The sequence below is a fragment of the Tupaia chinensis genome, unplaced genomic scaffold, assembly GCF_000334495.1.
Source record: "Tupaia chinensis unplaced genomic scaffold, TupChi_1.0 Scaffold000511_1, whole genome shotgun sequence".
Lineage (NCBI taxonomy): Eukaryota > Metazoa > Chordata > Mammalia > Scandentia > Tupaiidae > Tupaia > Tupaia belangeri.
In genome coordinates this window covers 191,679-210,373 of record NW_006160024.1, presented here as the reverse complement: position 1 = coordinate 210,373, position 18,695 = coordinate 191,679, and the positions used below count along the sequence as shown (strand labels likewise).

Here is an 18,695-nt window from a genome sequence, read left to right as displayed (position 1 = left end):
AGATAATATGTAAGATAAAGTAAGCACAGTAAAATGTTAATAGAACCGAGCCGATGAGCACCGTTCCTTCAACTTTCCTGGTGTGTTCCATGTATTTCATGACTAACTGGTGTTATATGTTTTACCCTTTTAAAAGTTATTTGAAATCCATAAGTATTTATTAATAACATGTCAACTAAGTATCAGTATATTTTGTCGTTAGTAAGAGAAAGAAGGCAAATCTAAATCCCACACTTAGAATCTTTTCTATCTTGGGACATTGCTGTTTTCCAATTTGTTTACTCCTTTCACTATCTATTTTATACTCCAATCTGATTTGTTATTGGGATCATCAATATTTTTAAAATTAGGAACTATTTCAAATGCACAAAAGCAGTAATATTACAGACACTCGTGACCTTTTCACCTAGTCTTATTGAAGCCTACCAGTTGGTAATATGTAATTCTAGTCTTTTTTTTTTTTTAATGGAATTGGGGCCAGAAGGTGGCATAGTGATTAAGGCACTAGATTCCCACATGACTGACCAAATTATTTAATTTGACCAGAGAGACAAACGGAAAGTGAGAAAACAAGCTGCCAGATCTGGGACTCAAACTGCAGTCGGCCATGTGGAGTCCAGTGCCTCAACCACCACTCCACCTGCTGGCCCCTTCTATATAAATTTTAGCATCAGCTTGTTAAATTCCATGAGCTCTATTGGGATTTTCAGCAAAATTACATTGAATGTATAGGTTAATTTTAGTAGAGTATTTATGAAATCTTTTGCTGCTAAACATATGGTAAGATTTATCCACTTGGGAACCAGCAGTTAGCATAATGGCTATGTCGCTGGATTCCCACATAGTCGACTGCGGTTCGTGTCCTGGACCCAGTGGCTTAAAACTCACGCTGGGCGTGTGTGCATATGTGCCCAAGATCCCGAGAGGAGAAGGGATTGCGGCATGGCCATCCCCCCTGGGGGGTGATTTCTTGCTTTCTGTCTCTCTGTCTCTCTCTGTCTGGCGAGCACACATGCCCTATAGTGAAAATCTCTCCAAAAAAAAAAAAAAAAAAGATTTCTCCACTCAATTTGGTTTTCATTTTTATTTTATCATAATATTTCATAATTTTTTCTGTAAAAGTCTTGCATAGTGGGACCAGTGAATGGCATAGTGGTTACAATGCTGGACTCCCATGTAGTTGACTGAGGTTCAAGTCCCAGGCCCAGCAGCATAGAACTCACACTGGGAACATGTGCATGCATGCCCAAAATACCAAGAAGAAGAGATTGCGGCATGGCCATCCTCCTCAGAGGTGATGTCTTGCTTTCTGTCTCTCTGTCTATGTGTCTCTGTGAGCACACTTGCCCTATATCAAAAATCTCTCTCTCAAAAAAAAAATAAATAAATAAAAGTCTTACATACCTTTTATCACACTAAAGTTTAGCTACCTTGATTTTTAAAAACATTTTTAGGCAAATATTATTGCCTAAAATTGAAGTTAGTCTTCAGTGTGAATGCCATTATCTACTAGCTGCATGTAGCTATTTAAATTTAATTAATGAACTATAATTTATATTAACTAAAAGTTTAAAATTTGGGCTGGCTTGGTGATCCAGTAGTAGCATACTGCTTACATGATGCTGGATTTATGTGGAAAACTGAGTTCCATTCCGGGTCTACCTGTTCATACTGGGTGCACATACTCATGGTCTTGGCTGCCTGGCAAAGTTAGGGTGGGGATCATAGTGTGAGACCTTGCTGGGGTTATTTTTTTTTTCTCTCTCTCTCAGAAGGAGAAGAAGGAAAGAAAGAAACTTCAACAAATAAGTAAGCAAACTTGAAAAATCTTTTTTAAGCTTCCTTTCATTGGGCTAGCCCATGGCATGATGGTGAAGGCAACTGGATCTCACCTGGCCAACTCTGCTATTCAGGTCTCAGACCCAGCAGCTTGAGAAACACTCCAGGCACATGGGTACACATGCCCAAAATTCCAAAAGGAGAAATGATGGCAAAGGGATGGTGTTGTGGCCATCCGTCATGCGAGTGCTTTCTCACTGTCCCCCTCTCCACTGGCTCACTCCAGCAGGCACATGTATCCTCTGGCCAAAAAAGTTAATTTCCTTTTTCTTTTTGGGGGCAGTTTCTAAGTAATTTTATTCAGAATTTTGTGTTTGTTTCCCGAGTCAATAAAGGTTATTAACTGCATTTCAAATGCTAGTAAGTTCCATGTGGCCAAAGGCTGCCACACTAGACACACAGACACAGAACGTGTCCATTCTGTCCGAACACTTCACTGCAGTTCCGCTGGCCAATGCTGGTCACGCCACCAAAAGATTAGTGGGTCGCTGGGAAAGTCAGAACACAGTTTTTTGTTTTGCTATGCAAAACTGCGTCATGATTTTTCCAAAGACCCAATATTTAATAACACACTGAAATTGTGAGTTTATATTTAGTAAAACGTGAAGTCATTTTCGTGTAATATTTTAACATGGCTATTTCTAGTCTGTCCTTGACTTCAATTTAAAAATCAAAACTTTTTCATGAAAATTTTCAAACATTCACTCACTTTTGATGACATTTCCTGCATGTATGTATCTATAGTTGTATAACATAATCTAAAATGTTGATATCTGTATTTTATCAACATTTTAGCATCTAACCACTATTCTTACATAGCCATCATTATCATCTCATTCCATGTGTTCATTTTATAACCCCTATTCAGATTTCCCTGTTGTCTCAAAATATGTATTTTTATAGTTGGATTGTTTGAATCAGAATCTATACAAGGTCCACATGTCACGGTTGGTCAACATGTACCTTAAATCTCTTTTACTCTGGCAGTGCCCCTTCTGCCTTCTCTTTGTCCTGCTGTTGATTTGCTGAGAAAAATTGGGTTAGTTGTCATGTAGAATGTCTGAAGTAGCACTGGCAATAGAACTTCCTGCAATAATGGAAATATTGATAGTCTATGCTATCAAAATATTAACTGCACGACTGAAGAACTAAACTTTAATTTTAATATAATTTTAAGTGATTTAAAATTTAAATAGGCTCTTGTGGCTAAATGCTATTGTATTACAGTACAGTTATGGAGGATTTGTCTAGTTTCTTACTCATATTATCATTTAACTTGTTTCTCTATCTACCCTCCCACCCTATCTAAAAAATTAGATAGGTTTTATAGCTTTGGAACTTTTTTCCTCTTACATTTTCTAATTGATTATCATTGATGCAGAGAAAGCTACCATTGTTTGGAATTTGATCATGTGTTCAAAAATTATACTGAAATCTCTTATTATTTCTAATACTTTTATAATAAAGTCTTATTATTTTTTAAAGAATTACTTATTTATTAAATTTCATTTGTTGTTATTATTGTTTTTCATTCCCAGAGAGAGAAAGGGAAAGTGAGAAAGCAAGCCATCAAGACTCGAATAGCAGTCGGCTATGTGGGTGTCCAGTGTCTTAGCTACCATGCCACCTGCCAGCCCACAATAAAGTATTATTTAAACTTATAGAATCTCTTGGTTTTTCATGTATACAGCTGTATTATTTGCATAAAAGACATTTTTATCTCTCCCACTTATGTACCACATTTTTTTCTTGTCTTATTGTTTTGGTCAGGAACTGCCAGTAGGGACTGATTTGTCTTCTTTCCAGTTGAAATGTGAATGCTTCTAAACATTCACTGCTGAGACATTTGTTGAAGGTTTTTGATAGACATCGTTCCTTAGGTTAATTTTCTTCTAAGTTTTCACATTATAAGGGAATGTTGCATTTTATCCAGTTCTTTTCTGCATCTATTGAGATGATTGTATAGTTTTTTCTCTTTGAATTTGTTTATATGGTATATTGCATTAATAGATTCCTGTTATCAAAATATTTTTCTATTCCTGGGATAAATGCTTCTTGATCATAAACTTTCTGTTTTAAGACAACACATTGCCAAATTAGATTCACTGGTATTTTTTTAGGAATTTTGCATTATTGTTTATAAGTGAAACAGGCTTTTAATTTTCTTTTTTCTGGATTGTCTATATTGGGATACATACATAATGTTACACTAACTCCACTTACTATAATTAACCTATGTATTTGGATTTATTTCCCTTATTTATATGAGTATTTATTTCCTGTTTATGATACCCTTTTTTTTTTTGCTTCTTTTGTTTCTCCCAGTTGTTGCAATTTTGTTTTCCAAGTTCCACTCTATAGCATACACATTTAGCTGCTTGCTCCCATGTGCCCCATCCAGACTCAGAGCCCAGGAAACTGGTTTCAGCATCTCCTTCTTTGCTTTTCTTTTCAACTTATGACCCATTGAGATAGTCATCTTACTTTTGAGTATCCCTATTCTATTTTTAAAGTATTTCCTCCATGAGCAAGACTGAGCATGAGAGAAACAGCATCCCCAAAAGGGCCTGGACACTGCAGTCCAACCCCAGCCTGTAGCCAGCCCTGGATCATGAGTAAGCTTGTGCCCAGCATACTCAGGGAGGGCTCTGAACTTGAACTGGGAACCTTCCCATGTGGGATTGATTTGCAATCTGTGACTGGCTTACGCCGGGGGTGGATTGCAGCATCAAGATCCTCCAAGGGGTTCAGTCTCTCTGTCTCATGGAAGATATTAATAAATAAAAAATAGTTTAAAAAATAATTTTAAAAACTTTAAATAAATGAAAAACAAACATTACAGAATTAAAAGAAGTTCCTCGACCCCTTTTGTTTTAATTGCCATGTGTGCTTAGCTTCCCCCACAATGTGGCATGGTCAGGCCAAAATCTTTTTTCCTCCATTTCTCCATTGTATGAGGATTTTGAGGGCACTTGGAATGTTTTTCAAGCCTCTCAGGCTGGGATTTGAACCACAGTCACCCATGTGGAATCCAGCTGCCTGGGCACAGCACTTAGCCACTATACTACAGGGCCAGACCAAAAGCTTCCCCCTTCCTATCTGCTCCCCACAGTGTAGCCACTGCTAACTGCTTGGGACTAAAAGAGGTGATGTTTTGATGAACTTTCTACAGCATGATTTCAAATGAGAAAATGTCATTGCAGGTTCTGAGCAACATTCATACAGTCAGAGCCACATGGCAACCTAAAAAGCCCAAGACGTGGACCTTCTCCCCCCAGGTAGGTAATCAGCTGAGTGAACAGGATGAAAACTGAACTTCTTTTACCTAGTAAGTGTCAAGCAATTCATGTCTGAAGTAAGGCTGTCAAACTGTAGTTTGTTTATATTTAGCACATAATATATGGAACCAGATTTAAATCTTTAGATTTTTTAATGTTCCTTGAAGATTTTGCTAAGAATTACTCATGTTTCTGACTCACCAATGTTACAATTCCACTGAATCATCTCATTTGATGAATATCTGGATTCACTTTTAGAAAATACCCACTTGATGAAAACGAATACAAAAGATAAAATATAGAAAGTAGGGTGTTTTTCAAAAATGAAATTTTCCAACTGTGACCATGAGAGCTGTGCTTTCTTCAGCTGAAGTCATAGGTGACGCCTGGGGGCCTGGTGCCTTACACCAGTCACTGTCAAGCCTGGAATTAGGTTAGGTGGTTTCAAACCAGAGTCAGTATTAAATACACAGACGAAGATGGTTTTATGTTCTTTTTATGATATTGCCTGAACATTATTTTATTTTACTTATTTCCTACCTCTGAGATTTCATTACTTTAGTATTTGCTTCTCCCACATCCAATTCACTGCTGTTACTGTATCCTAAAAACCATTAATTACCCTTCCTCTTATTTCTTCAGAACTTAAAGGAAGATGGAGACCCAGCAAGAGGGCTCCAGCTGGGTGTGAGGCCCAGCCCCCTCGCCAAGTGCTGGGCACATCCCCACTTGGCTGTCAACACCACTCTTAAAAGGTCCAGTTTTGATTTTTTTTTTTTTTTTTTTGAGAGAGAGATTTTTTGCTATAGGGTGTGTGCGCTCACCAAAGAGACAGATACAAAGCGAGAAATCACTCCCCCAGAGGGGATGGGCACGCATGTGCACACACACGCAGCATGAGTGTGAGCTTTAAGCTGCCAGGTCTGGGATTCGAACTGTGGTCAACTGTGGGAGTCTAGCAACCTAACCATTGCACCATATGCTGGTCCCCAGTTTTGATCTTATAACCACCCTGCCTCTAGGGAGAAACACTGCCATCTTGACACACTTCACAATTCTGATATTGCATTTCTTTGTTTGTGAGATGTTTAGGGTAGAATTTTTCTGATTTTTTTTTCTGTAATAAAATGAGAAACTGCTGGGAAGTATGAATTATATTAAACTATGAGTTGCTTTGTTGAGTGAGATTAGGCTGGCCCATGGCCTAATGGTTAAGGGTGCTAGGTGCCACATAATTTACCAAGTGGTTCAAATCCTGAACCCAGTGGCTTGAAAAACATGTTGGGGATATGTGCATAATTGTCACATGGCCAGGCCCCTTGGTGAATGCACACACCCTCTGGCAAACAAAAGAAAAAAGATTGTCTTATGTGCAAGTCATTCTTCCTAGGTTTGTGGGAACTTAAATGTCATTAGATTAGTAGTTCTTATGCAAATAATAATCATATCCTCTATTTAGGGAGCTCTAACCAGGGCCCTGTTTTGGGCCCTTGCATGCATTACTTAATCCTTAGGGATTGGGGACACTGTAACTACTGTCGCTCAGGGAGATTTTAAGGGTCATGGTGCTCCAAGTGCCTTGGAAGTACAGAGGGAATAAAATGAATTTGAGTCTTGAGGCTCAGGGAAGGTTTTGTAGGAGAGAAGCTAGACCTTAAGGAGGGGGTAGGATTCACAGACCTGAAAGGGGGATGTGATTATTTATGTGCTCCTTTCCACCACTCTAGAAAGGAAAATGTACAAGGCATGCATCAGGAAACCGCTGAGCAGTTGTGTTCAGTCTTCAATTTACTTCTCTTTACAAGGAACAATGAAAATAATCTGTATAATCTGTAGTGTATGCCATCTGCTTTCTTTTTTTTTTCTCTCTCTTTTTAGGTTTTTGCTGTAGGGCATATGCATTCCACTGCAGAGAGACAGAAAGAGAGGGAAAGTGAGAAATCATCTCTCAAGATGGCCATGCCATAATCCCTTCTCCTCCATTCTCTTCTCCAAATTCTAGGCATCCACATACATGCGCCTGGCGTGATTTTTTTCAAAACTCTGGGTCTGGGACTCAAACTGTGGTTGGCCATGTGGGAACCCAGCGCCTTAACCACCACACCTTCTGGCCCCACCGTCTGCTTTGTGTAACACCTCTGGGGACCTAGGTACAGGACTTTGTTCATATCAGCCTCCACAAAGAGTAGATGGGAATAAAGGGCTCTCCCTTTAACAAAGAAGATAGATTTTTATTTCAAATCATCAGTATAGATGAATTTAATCCATCCGCTTTTTGTTTTTCTGAAAAGACCTTCGTTATAATGCAGAAGCCATTTGCAGATGAATAGGGCTGAAACCTTCTCATTTTTTATACTTATCAATGACTTTACTTTCTTTTTCATTTCAGGTTACTGGCATCTTGCCATGTTTGCTTGATGGTGATTTTTTTATCAGGTCCAATTCTTCGATTCCAGATCTTGGGATATTATTTGAACTTGGAATTTCTTATATTCGCAATGTATGTCAGCTGAAAGATAAAGCTTTCTGATGTCTCAGTTAAAAGGGGAATTTTAAAAATGTCTGTATTTACAAGTAAACTAGTTGCGGTTTTTATGTTAACAGGATTTTAATCCCTTGAGCAAAGAGAATGGCACTGATTCTAATTTTATAATGTAGTGCTACTTTTTCAGTAGCATTTAACATAAATACATTTGTAGCTTAAGTGAGCTCTAGTACTTTTAAAGAATAAAAATTCAAAAAGGATGTGACTGCAGAAAGTAGTCACAGGTGCTCAATGGCATTTTGGCACAGTGACTCACCTGTGTTGAGAGGCAGGACACATTTATCCTTAGACCTGAGGGTTCTAATTAGGGACCTGGTAAAGTGGTAAAACTTATAATGGAAACACAAGAAACTTGGGCAACTTATGTCATGTAAACTATTGAACTAGGTGTAGATCTGTGCTAGTAATTAAATGTCCCTACATTCTAGTAATAGCTTGGGAGGTGCGGTGTATATAGTTGGCCTTGCAGTAACCCATGGGCCGTTACAGGGAGGTAGCATTAATGGTATTACGCCATTTCTTTAAGGCAGGTGCATGCATACGGTTGCAGGTGGGTATGACAAGGGAGAGGAGCAGGTCCCCTGTGTGAGCCCTGGTGACCACTGGCAGTTGACAGTGGGGACACAGTTCCGAGCCGCAGGCCCATGAGTGAATGATTCATTCCTGCATTCCATCTTCCAGTAAGACAAAGCTTCATAATTCCATGAACTTTTGAAGTGATTTGATATCATTCCACTGAATGTTTATATCACTCAGGAGACAATAGCAACTGTAACCACATCAACAGGTTTAAGAGATTTTTCCAGAGGAATTGTGATAAGATAGGATTTTTACTTTACATAATACCTTTACTATCTGGCCTGAAAGATAAATGGGACGGTACCATTTAATTTTCTTGTGAAGAACTTTTTAGTTTTCAAGGTAAATACTAATTTTGTCCCTTTTAAAATGATTTGGTACGTGCTTATAGATTTGACTGGTTCAGACACTGAGTTTCATGTGCTTGTTTTATTTTCTAGTCAACTGGGGAGAGAGGAGAGTTAAGCTGTGGCTGGGTGTTTCTTAAACTGTTTGATGCCAGTGGAATTCCTATCCCAGCGAAGTAAGTGGGCTCTATGTCCTTTACAGATGCGTAACTTTGTAGAAATTGTTTTAGGACCTAGCGCCTCAGGTTTGTTCTGTGAGCATCTCAGCAGCTTTTTGGAAGAGGACCTTAGTGTTGATTTTAGTGTGTATCAGGTAGAAAGTGAAAATATTAGGTCATCGGGAAAATCATGACATTTTTCTATGCAAAAATACGTCATGACTTTCCCAACGACCACATGGCATGCATGGTCTCATCCTAGGGAGAATTAAATGGTACATATTTTTTTCATTTCTTATGAGTGAGAGAGAGACAGCATCCCTCACCAGGACTTGCCATCACAGTCTGCCCCCAGCCAGCCCTAGGCCATGGGCCTGCACCTGCTCGGTGTACTTGAGGCGGTCTCTGGACTTGAATCGAGACCCTTTCTATGGAGGATGGCCTTGCAGAGTGTCCTGTTTCACCAGTTCACCGTCTGGCCCCTCCAGTGGGTATTTTAGATGTTTGCACCAGCTGCCTGCTGGGAATACTTTTTCAGTGGTTTCCTATAGCACTAGCATGTTTCACTGTGATTTTTGAAAGAAAGCCCGATTCTCTTCAAAGAGTAGAAACGCTGAGTGTGGAGTCTCAGGGTCCTCTCTGACTCTCTTGAAAATGAATAATAAAAATTGAACATTTTAAAAGGGGGTAAAAAGGATTTAAGTCTAGGATATAAACAGAACATCACAGAAGGGATGTAGGCAGGCAGTGGGGTGGTAATTAAGATTCCAAGTTTGGAATTAGAGAATTCAGGGCTCTGGTCTCAGCTCTGCCTGTGTAACTATTAGCAGGTCCCTTACTGTCTTAAACAGAATTTCTCCCATCTTTAATCTGAGGGATTGTAAACAGTCCTACCTCAAGGTCTTATTGTGACAATTAGTTTAGATAATGCTCCCCATGTGGCCTCCTTAACACAGGGCAGAGGTCAAAGTACTGACTCCACCAGTCCTCTGGCCTCACTCAGAGGAAAGTGGAAGGGCCACAGAAACCTAGAATTCTTAGGATTCTTTTTTTTTTAATTTGCTGTTGGGCATATGTATGAACTCAAGAGAGACTGAGGGGGAGATAGAGAAAGTAAAGAAGCACCCCCTAATGGGCACGGTCATGCCATAATCCCGTCCCCTCTGTCTCTTTCTCTCACCTTTTGGGATTTGGGGCACACATGCACATGCTCCCAGCATGTTTTCAAGCACCCGGGTCCAGGACTTGAACTGTGTGGTTGGCTATGTGAGATCCAGCCACCTTAGTGACCAGACCATGCCCCTGCCCATGATTGCTTTTTAATTTGTTTGTTTTGTTATTAACGTATTTGGGGGGGGTTAGTTATATTGAAGAGAAGAAATAACAAAAAATATATCTACACCATTTTTCCAAGAGTGAAGTCACTTTTTAAAATGAGGTATAGCAGAGACTGGCAGGTGGTGTGGTGGTTAAGGACGCTGGACTCCCACTTGGTTGACCATGGTTTGAATCCCGGACCTGGAGGCTTTCTCTCTCTTTCTCTCTCTCTCTCTTTCTCTCTCTGGAAATATTAGAATAATAATAATAAGTAAACTTAAATAAAAGAATTCTTTAAAAACAATAATGAGGTAGCAGGCCAGCCCCATAGCCTATAAGTTAAGGGAGTTGGATATCACATTGTCGACCATGGTTCATATCTTTGCCCCAACCGTTTGAAAAATACACTGGGACATGTCACTGGGACATGTGGGTGCTTGCCCCAGATCCCAACAGGATAGAAAGTGGAGGACAAGGGATTGTAGTGTCACCATGCCCCATTGGAATAGCTTTCTCTCACTAGGAAACTGTTCATTTGCTTAGAAGGGACCTCACGAAAGGATCAACAACTGCATTTTCTCATTTGCCAGTGAGACATAAATGAAACGTATGTGAATAAGTCGTGCTAAAAATACTGCGCCAGTCTCTCCAGTGTCCATCATGGTATGCTGTTCTTTCATAGAACTTACGAACTCTTCTTGAATGGCGGGACTCCTTACGAAAAAGGTGTTGAAGTGGACCCTTCAGTGTCCAGGAGAGGTACAGCTCCACTGTGTTGCCTGCCTTTTCTTTTCTTTCTTTCTTTCTTTTATTTATTTATTTTTTATTTCTAGGCTGCGTACACTTGCCAGATTTGGGGGGGAGCGAGAAAGTGAAAAGGCACCCCAGAGGAGATAGCCACATTGCTGTCCCTTTTCCTCCACTCTCCTCTTGGGATTTGCTATACAAGCACACATGCCCAGTGAGTTTTTTAAACTGCCCGGTCCACAACCAGAAAGCACAGTTGGCTGTGTGGGATCAGGCCCTTTAACCTCCATGCTATCTGCTGGTCCCACCTTTCTTTTCTTGAAGATTAAACAAATAAAAGGTGTATCAGAGAAGATAGCTCTATTCTAGTAAGTATACCATTTTTCACTTGGGTTCACATTTTTAAATATTTATCATTTGATATTCCAATCTGAGTCATCTTTTTCGAAGTGCTTACTTTCCTGGTAGCGCACACGTGAGACTCTGAAGTAGGCCATCATGAGCAGTGAGAAGCCTGCGTGAGCCCCTCCTCGTTGAATGCTGGGCTGGTGACTGACCGATGCAGGACAGCAGAGTAGTCTAATTCAGAGACTGCTGTCACTGGCCAGGTCCGTGTGTAGACATGTGATATGATATTGTGATACGCAGGCCAAGTCGCCCTGCAGAAGCACTATCTTTTAATATGTTCATCATCTGGGCCCTGTGCTGGATAATGGGACCACAGAGAGTAAAATAAAAAGCGAAGAGAAAACCAGTGCCTCGTGGAGCTCTGAGTCTGACAGCTCGGGAACTTCCTCAGGCATCACTCTCCCTGTCTGGTGCTTCAGGACACACACCTACAGCTACACCCACGGTGCCAGGCCCCGTCTTAGGACAGGAGGGAGTTTAGTGTCTGGGAGGCAGTTGCTTTTACTTGGAATCAGACTTGCTTTTCCCTGTAAGCTGGCAGAGGAAAGCTCTAGAGCTCCTGCTGAGGTGGCCTCCGAGAACCTTAGGGAGGGCCGCGGGCATTCACATCACACTTCATCGTCCTGTCAGTTCCCGTGGGGCGTGCTGATTCCTGCCTTTCACGTCTTAGTACCACTGGTTGGCATAATGTTATCAGATCCTTTACTATATTTACTGCCCCAGGTTTCACGATTGATTTTTACTTATTTTTCTTAAAGCACATGGCAATATTTTCCATCAGATGATGACAATGAGAAGGCAGCCTCAACTTCTAGTAAAACTGAGATCTTTGAACAGTAGATCAAGAAACATACTCAGGTTGGTATCTGCTTTTCTTGTTTTCATTTTTTTTTAAAGCTATATCAGAGGATGTAAGAGAGAGAAAACAAGGGTAGATCAAGGGAAAACACCAACCCTCAGAGAGGCCTGGTCATGCTGCAACCCTTTTTCCTCCAGTTCTCCATCCCATCAGGGTCCTGGGCACATCCATACTCCTCTGGTGTGTAAGCCACGAAGGCCAGAAATTAAATCCTGATTGGCCACGTGAGATCCTTTTCCCACTGTTTACCCTCTGCCCTATAGGGCCAGCCTGGTTTCCCTTTTACCTGTCAAAGTTTACCTGTGAACTTGGACTCAGTCAGCATTTGCAGATCATCCCTGCTCTTGGCCTCTCCTCTTACTTGGCCCTCTCTCTCTCTCTCTCTCTCTCTCTCTCCCCTGCTCTTTCTCCCTCTCAGAAGATAGAAAGAAACTTAAAAAAAAAAATAAAAAGATTGGAGGGATTCAGAATAGGCTTTTGAAGGATTAGAGGAATGTGGCCATGGGAAGATGTAGCAGAAGGGAACATGGGACAAGATGGGAAGAACGGAGCATGGGGCCAGGACTGAGGCAGTTAAAACGTCCAGCCATGTCCTGCTCACTGCCCACGGCTGATTAGCAAGTAGGGAATCAGAAATGAACACTCGGCAGGCCTCCCTAAATGGTTGCTTTTCTCATTCCTGAGCATGGTCTTAGTTTAGCTGTCCCTTGTTCTTCTCTCTAATACCGAAACATATTTTATAATTATAGCATCAGCGCTAAATCTTTCAATAGCCATTAATAATGTGTTCATGGATAGCACTCACTATCTTGGCTTTTTTGCCCCCTGATGGTCATAAAACCTGTAAATTTGCTTTTTCTGCCAATCTTTCCTTGGAAAATTGTTATTTTTCAAGATTAAACAGCATAATGTTATCAGATCCTTTACTATATTTACTGCCCCAGGTTTCACGATTGATTTTTACTTATTTTTCTTAAAGCACATGGCAATATTTTCCATCAGATGATGACAATGAGAAGGCAGCCTCAACTTCTAGTAAAACTGAGATCTTTGAACAGTAGATCAAGAAACATACTCAGGTTGGTATCTGCTTTTCTTGTTTTCATTTTTTTTTAAAGCTATATCAGAGGATGTAAGAGAGAGAAAACAAGGGTAGATCAAGGGAAAACACCAACCCTCAGAGAGGCCTGGTCATGCTGCAACCCTTTTTCCTCCAGTTCTCCATCCCATCAGGGTCCTGGGCACATCCATACTCCTCTGGTGTGTAAGCCACGAAGGCCAGAAATTAAATCCTGATTGGCCACGTGAGATCCTTTTCCCACTGTTTACCCTCTGCCCTATAGGGCCAGCCTGGTTTCCCTTTTACCTGTCAAAGTTTACCTGTGAACTTGGACTCAGTCAGCATTTGCAGATCATCCCTGCTCTTGGCCTCTCCTCTTACTTGGCCCTCTCTCTCTCTCTCTCTCTCTCTCTCTCCCCTGCTATTTCTCCCTCTCAGAAGATAGAAAGAAACTTAAAAAAAAAAATAAAAAGATTGGAGGGATTCAGAATAGGCTTTTGAAGGATTAGAGGAATGTGGCCATGGGAAGATGTAGCAGAAGGGAACATGGGACAAGATGGGAAGAACGGAGCATGGGGCCAGGACTGAGGCAGTTAAAACGTCCAGCCATGTCCTGCTCACTGCCCACGGCTGATTAGCAAGTAGGGAATCAGAAATGAACACTCGGCAGGCCTCCCTAAATGGTTGCTTTTCTCATTCCTGAGCATGGTCTTAGTTTAGCTGTCCCTTGTTCTTCTCTCTAATACCGAAACATATTTTATAATTATAGCATCAGCGCTAAATCTTTCAATAGCCATTAATAATGTGTTCATGGATAGCACTCACTATCTTGGCTTTTTTGCCCCCTGATGGTCATAAAACCTGTAAATTTGCTTTTTCTGCCAATCTTTCCTTGGAAAATTGTTATTTTTCAAGATTAAACAAAGTAGCACACTAGAAGTCTTTGTGAAAGAAAACCCAAATGCTGCTGGCTTCATTCTCCCCACTTCTTCAGCCTCCCCACTACGCAAGTGCTTGATAAGCTTCTAGGAGTCCCAAAGTACTCCCAGGCATGTCTTTCAAGCACGACTCTTAATGTTGTTTCTTTGGCTCCAATACCAGTTTTCAGATTCGTTTTACAATTTCAGGGTCAAATTTGTGGTGCAGAGGTCAGGAAGACAGTCCATTGTTCTGAAGCAGCAAATGCTCTTCTGTGTGCTGAGTTTTTAAAGAAAGGTCCTGAGTCCAATCCACAGCCCTGAGGAACTGAGGCCCTTGTTGTTTGTTTGTTTGTTTGTTTGTTTGTTTTTTAAGAGAGGTTTTTGCTATAGGGCGCTTGCGATCACCAGAAAGACATAGAGACAGAAAGCGAGAAATCACCCCCAAAGGGGGGATGGCCACGCCACAATCCCTTTTCCTCCATTCTCCTCTCTGGATCTTGGGCACGAATGCACACGCGCCTGGCATGAGTTTAAGCCACCAGGTCTGGTACTTGAACTGCAGTCGACTACATGGGAGTCCAGTGACATAGCCGTTATGCCAACTGCTGACTCCTAGCCCTTGTTTTTATTATAGCACACAACAGGCACCCCAAAACATGTGTGGAATAGTTTCCAAGTAGAGCTCTTCCTGCTAGTGGGAAGGCGTGCGTCTTAGGAGCTCTGCTCACCGTCCTGCTGTCCCTGGCCTCTCCCACCTAGCCTGGTGTGTGCTCGCTCTCTTCCTGGAGTGCACAGAGACTTGAGTGCTGTCTTGAAATGGCTACGCCTCTGTGTGTGAGTCTCAAGTAAACACTTGGTAATGTTAAGTGTGGGGCAGGGCACCCTGCTGGTGCAACCTCAAACCCAGGCTGGCTCTCACAGAAGCCAACCCATGGGAACAGTGGAGCCAGAGGCACTAGCCTTGCTGCTGGGCCGTGGGCCATGGCGTGAGGACTGCGCCGTGAGTTCTAGGACTGCATGTGAGCTCTAGGACTTTCTGCTCTAAGCCTGTGCACCCTGGAGGTGGAGACTAAGGCATAGCCATTCCATCTCCCAGCAGCATTTCCTCCTCTGCCACCTCCAGAAGACAGGAGAAGACAAATTATGACACTAGCAGTTCTCCTCCACACTTCAAAGATACACCCTGTCCTTCTCCCAGCCCTCCATCACTTACGAACTTCCTCTTTGTTTAGCTAAGCCTCTACTCAACAGAGACTGGACAGGGGCTCTTTGCATTATGCCCAGGGAACGCAACAATGGAGACAGGGCCCAGGGTGAAGACTCACTTAGAGTTCTCCTTCATGCCTGTTTTTACCCAGGACCCCTGCTGGTTGGTGTTGTGCTGCCCTCGCACCTGGCTTTCAGTCTTACCCATGTGTATCTTAGGCTGGCAGGAGGCCTGTGAAAATTAGAGTAACTCAGCGCAGACCCATCTCCTCGGCTAAGAAACAGTGCTCAGGGCTCAGCAGTCTCATTTGTGGAGACAGTTGTGAGCATGGTGACCCCATCAGCATGAGAAGACAGAGGGAATAAGACGTTTCCGTTTCACCAAACTTGCCTTTCCGATTTCGGAGTTGTTTTCCAAAGGAGTTTAGCTTGGTAGGACCTGACCAAAGGCATGCTGGTAAGCCTTTAAAGAGGAAAGGCCTGAATGCTGACCCCTAGACTCCAGTGCTGGAGTTCTGAGTGCCAAGACACTGCTCTGTAGAGTAGGCTGCATGTGCGTGTATATTAACCTACTGTAAATTGATCTCTTGCTTTTAGATGCAGTCCATCTTTTTTTCCCCTTTTACTTCCATTGTATTGTTGCTAAAAATAAACAAGGTCATGGTGTTACTTGCCTGTGGCCTACTCATAGGTTTAATGTATGTCTGCCATCAGAGTTTGCTGGTCTACAAATGAGGACACAGAGAAGTGTACTTTATCTTCTTCAGCTTTAATAGCCCAGAACGTTCCGGTCAGCTTGAGGTTGGGAAAATCAGAGGATTTCCCTGAAGAAAGTCTGAGAAAGGACGAGCAGCATTGCCTCATAGTAAGGGAAGGTGCCAGAAGGGAAGGAGCGCCCACACTGTAGGAGGACCAGTGCTTGCCAGGCAGACGGAGCCGCAGGTCTGTGAGAAAAGGAGAGGGCCAAGTGGAAGGAAGGAAGGTTCCACCCTTTCCCATAGAGAGTCAGAGGCTGTCAGCAGCATGAGCCTCGGCGTGGGCAGGCAGCTGAATCATTGCCTCAGGGGCAGTGATGTGGGGCCACCCTCAGGAGCCACGTCATGAACCCTGAGAGGGCATGTGTGGCCTTGAGGCAGCCTAAAGGGTCCCTGGACAAGGCTTTGTATATATATTTATATATATATATTTTTTTTTTTGAGAGGTTTTTTCGCTATGGTGTGCGTGCGTTTGCCATACAGACAGAGAGAGACATAGAGACCGAAAGCGAGAAATCACCCCCCAAGGGGGATGGTCACACCACAATCCCTTCTCCTCCATTCTCCACACATGCACAAGCGCCCGGCATGAGTTTAAGCCACTGGGTCCGGGACTCGAACCGCAGTTGACTACGTGGGAGTCCAGTGACATAGCCATTATGCTAACTGCTGGTCCCCTGGGCCAGGCTTTGAAATACAGGTCAGATATAAATTACACGATCAGAATTTTAGCAGGGTTGGGAAAAGACAATTTCTAGTTTTGTGTGTTAAATGCTATATGTGATTACAAATGTGGTAAGACATTCTGTCTTGCGTTTTTTGGATTTTTTAAATAATTATTCATTTGATTTTATTTATTATCATTTTTATTATTATGTTTAATTTGACTAGAGAGAGAGAAAGGGAAAGAAAGAAAGCAATCCGCCAGGTCTGAGACTTGAACCAGGGTCGGCCAAGTGGGAGTCCCAGCGCCTTAACCACCATCCCACCTGCCAGTACCTGTCTTGCATTTTTTAATGCCTCTAGAAATAGCAGGAGCTAGGGAGTGTTCAGTAATATGTACCTAAATTCCATAAGGCTAATTACCCACTGCTGAATTATCCATTGCCCTTGCAAGCATCATTGGGGGCACATTTATCCCATTCTCTTCCAATTGGCTGGATCATTTTTCCTTCTAAAAATTTCATCCTAGAAATTCAGACAAAAATTAATTATTAAAAATAAAGATCTCTTTTTAAGTCTCTGGTGTTTTTCTTATGCAAAAGGCATTTTCTTTCTTTCTTTTTATTTATTTATTTTTTGAGAGGTTTTTGCTATAGGGCGCGCATGCGCTCGCCAGACAGAGAGAGACAGAAAGGGAGAAATCACCCCCCCGGGGAAATGTCCATGCCGCAATCCCTTCCCCTCCATTCTCCTCTCGGGATCTTGGGCACTCATGCACACGTGCCCAGTGTGAGTTTTAAGCCACCGGGTCCAGGATCCGAACTGCGGTCGACTACATGGGAGTCCAGCGACACAGCCATTATGCTAACTACTGGTCCCTGCAAGGCATTTTCTTATTTGATAGAGGACATCACATACTTTGCAAAGGTTTTGAGATTTCCTATATGATTTTTCTTTATGCTTAGTGACAGAGTTCATCCATTTCTAAAAATGGCATTTAGAAAATGTATATTTGGAATGATACAAGATAGTTTCTTGAATGTTTTGTAAAGTTAACTCTCATGCTCAATATATTTCAAATAGTATGTCTCATGTGTCAAAACTTTAAAGCACATGGTTTTCATGTTTCCAGGTTATTATTTTGAAAGCTCAATATTAAAACTTCTTTGTGTGTTTTTAATCCCAAGGTATTTTATCTTTATGATGCTATTATAAATGGAATTGTTTTCTTAATTTACTTTTCAAGTTAGTTATTGTTAGTGTATAGAAACACAACTCATTTTCGTGTGTTGATTTATTTATTTATTTATTTATTTATTTATTTATTTATTTTAGAATTAGAGATAGAGAGAGAGGGAGAGAGAAAGTGAGCAAGCAAGCCGCCAGGTCTGCAACTCGAACCGAGGTCAGCCATGTGGGAGTCCAGCATCCTTAACCACCATGCCCCATTTTTATATGCTGCAACTTAGCTAAAGTTGTTTATTAGATCTGAGTTTTTTGTACATGTGTGTGGACTCTAGGGTTTTCTAATGTAAGATCATGTTGTCTGCCAACAGAGATAATCTTGCTTCTTTTCCAATATTCCTAGTACTATGTTGAGTAAACGCGGTAACAATGGATCCTTGTTCTCTTAGAAGGGCATGCTCTCAGTCTTTCACTTTCGGGTATGATGTTAGCTGTGCCTTTTCATATATAGCTTTTACTATGTTATGGTGGTGGTTTTCTATTCCTATCTTTTTTAGTGTTTTTATCATGAAAGAGTATTGAATTTTATGCCCTTTTAGCATCAATTTAGAAAATCATGTGTTTTTTCTTAATTCTGTCAGTGTAGTCAATTGCATTGATTTTTTAATGTATTGAACCATACTTGCTTTTCATGAATAAATCCCGCTTGGCCAGGGTGTAGAAACCTTTTATTTTTTAAGTTTATTCATTAATATATTTTGAGAGACAGAGTGATAGGAGAGAAAAAGGCAAGCACCACTAACAGGATCCACATGCCACAATTCCAACC

General features: G+C 41.5%; 1 protein-coding gene across 2 annotated transcripts in view; it reads left to right on the top strand.

Annotated features, from left to right (window-relative positions):
* The window catches only part of NPHP1 (nephrocystin 1), a 91,560-nt gene that overhangs the window by 58,293 nt on the left and 14,572 nt on the right, over positions 1-18,695 (top strand). For both annotated transcript variants that reach the window (XM_006156628.3, XM_006156627.3), the window contains exons 12-16: positions 5,043-5,117; positions 7,507-7,617; positions 8,682-8,764; positions 10,746-10,822; positions 11,977-12,076. In XM_006156628.3, coding sequence (XP_006156690.1) covers positions 5,043-5,117; positions 7,507-7,617; positions 8,682-8,764; positions 10,746-10,822; positions 11,977-12,076 — 446 coding nt within the window. The remainder of the gene's footprint in view (positions 1-5,042; positions 5,118-7,506; positions 7,618-8,681; positions 8,765-10,745; positions 10,823-11,976; positions 12,077-18,695) is intronic.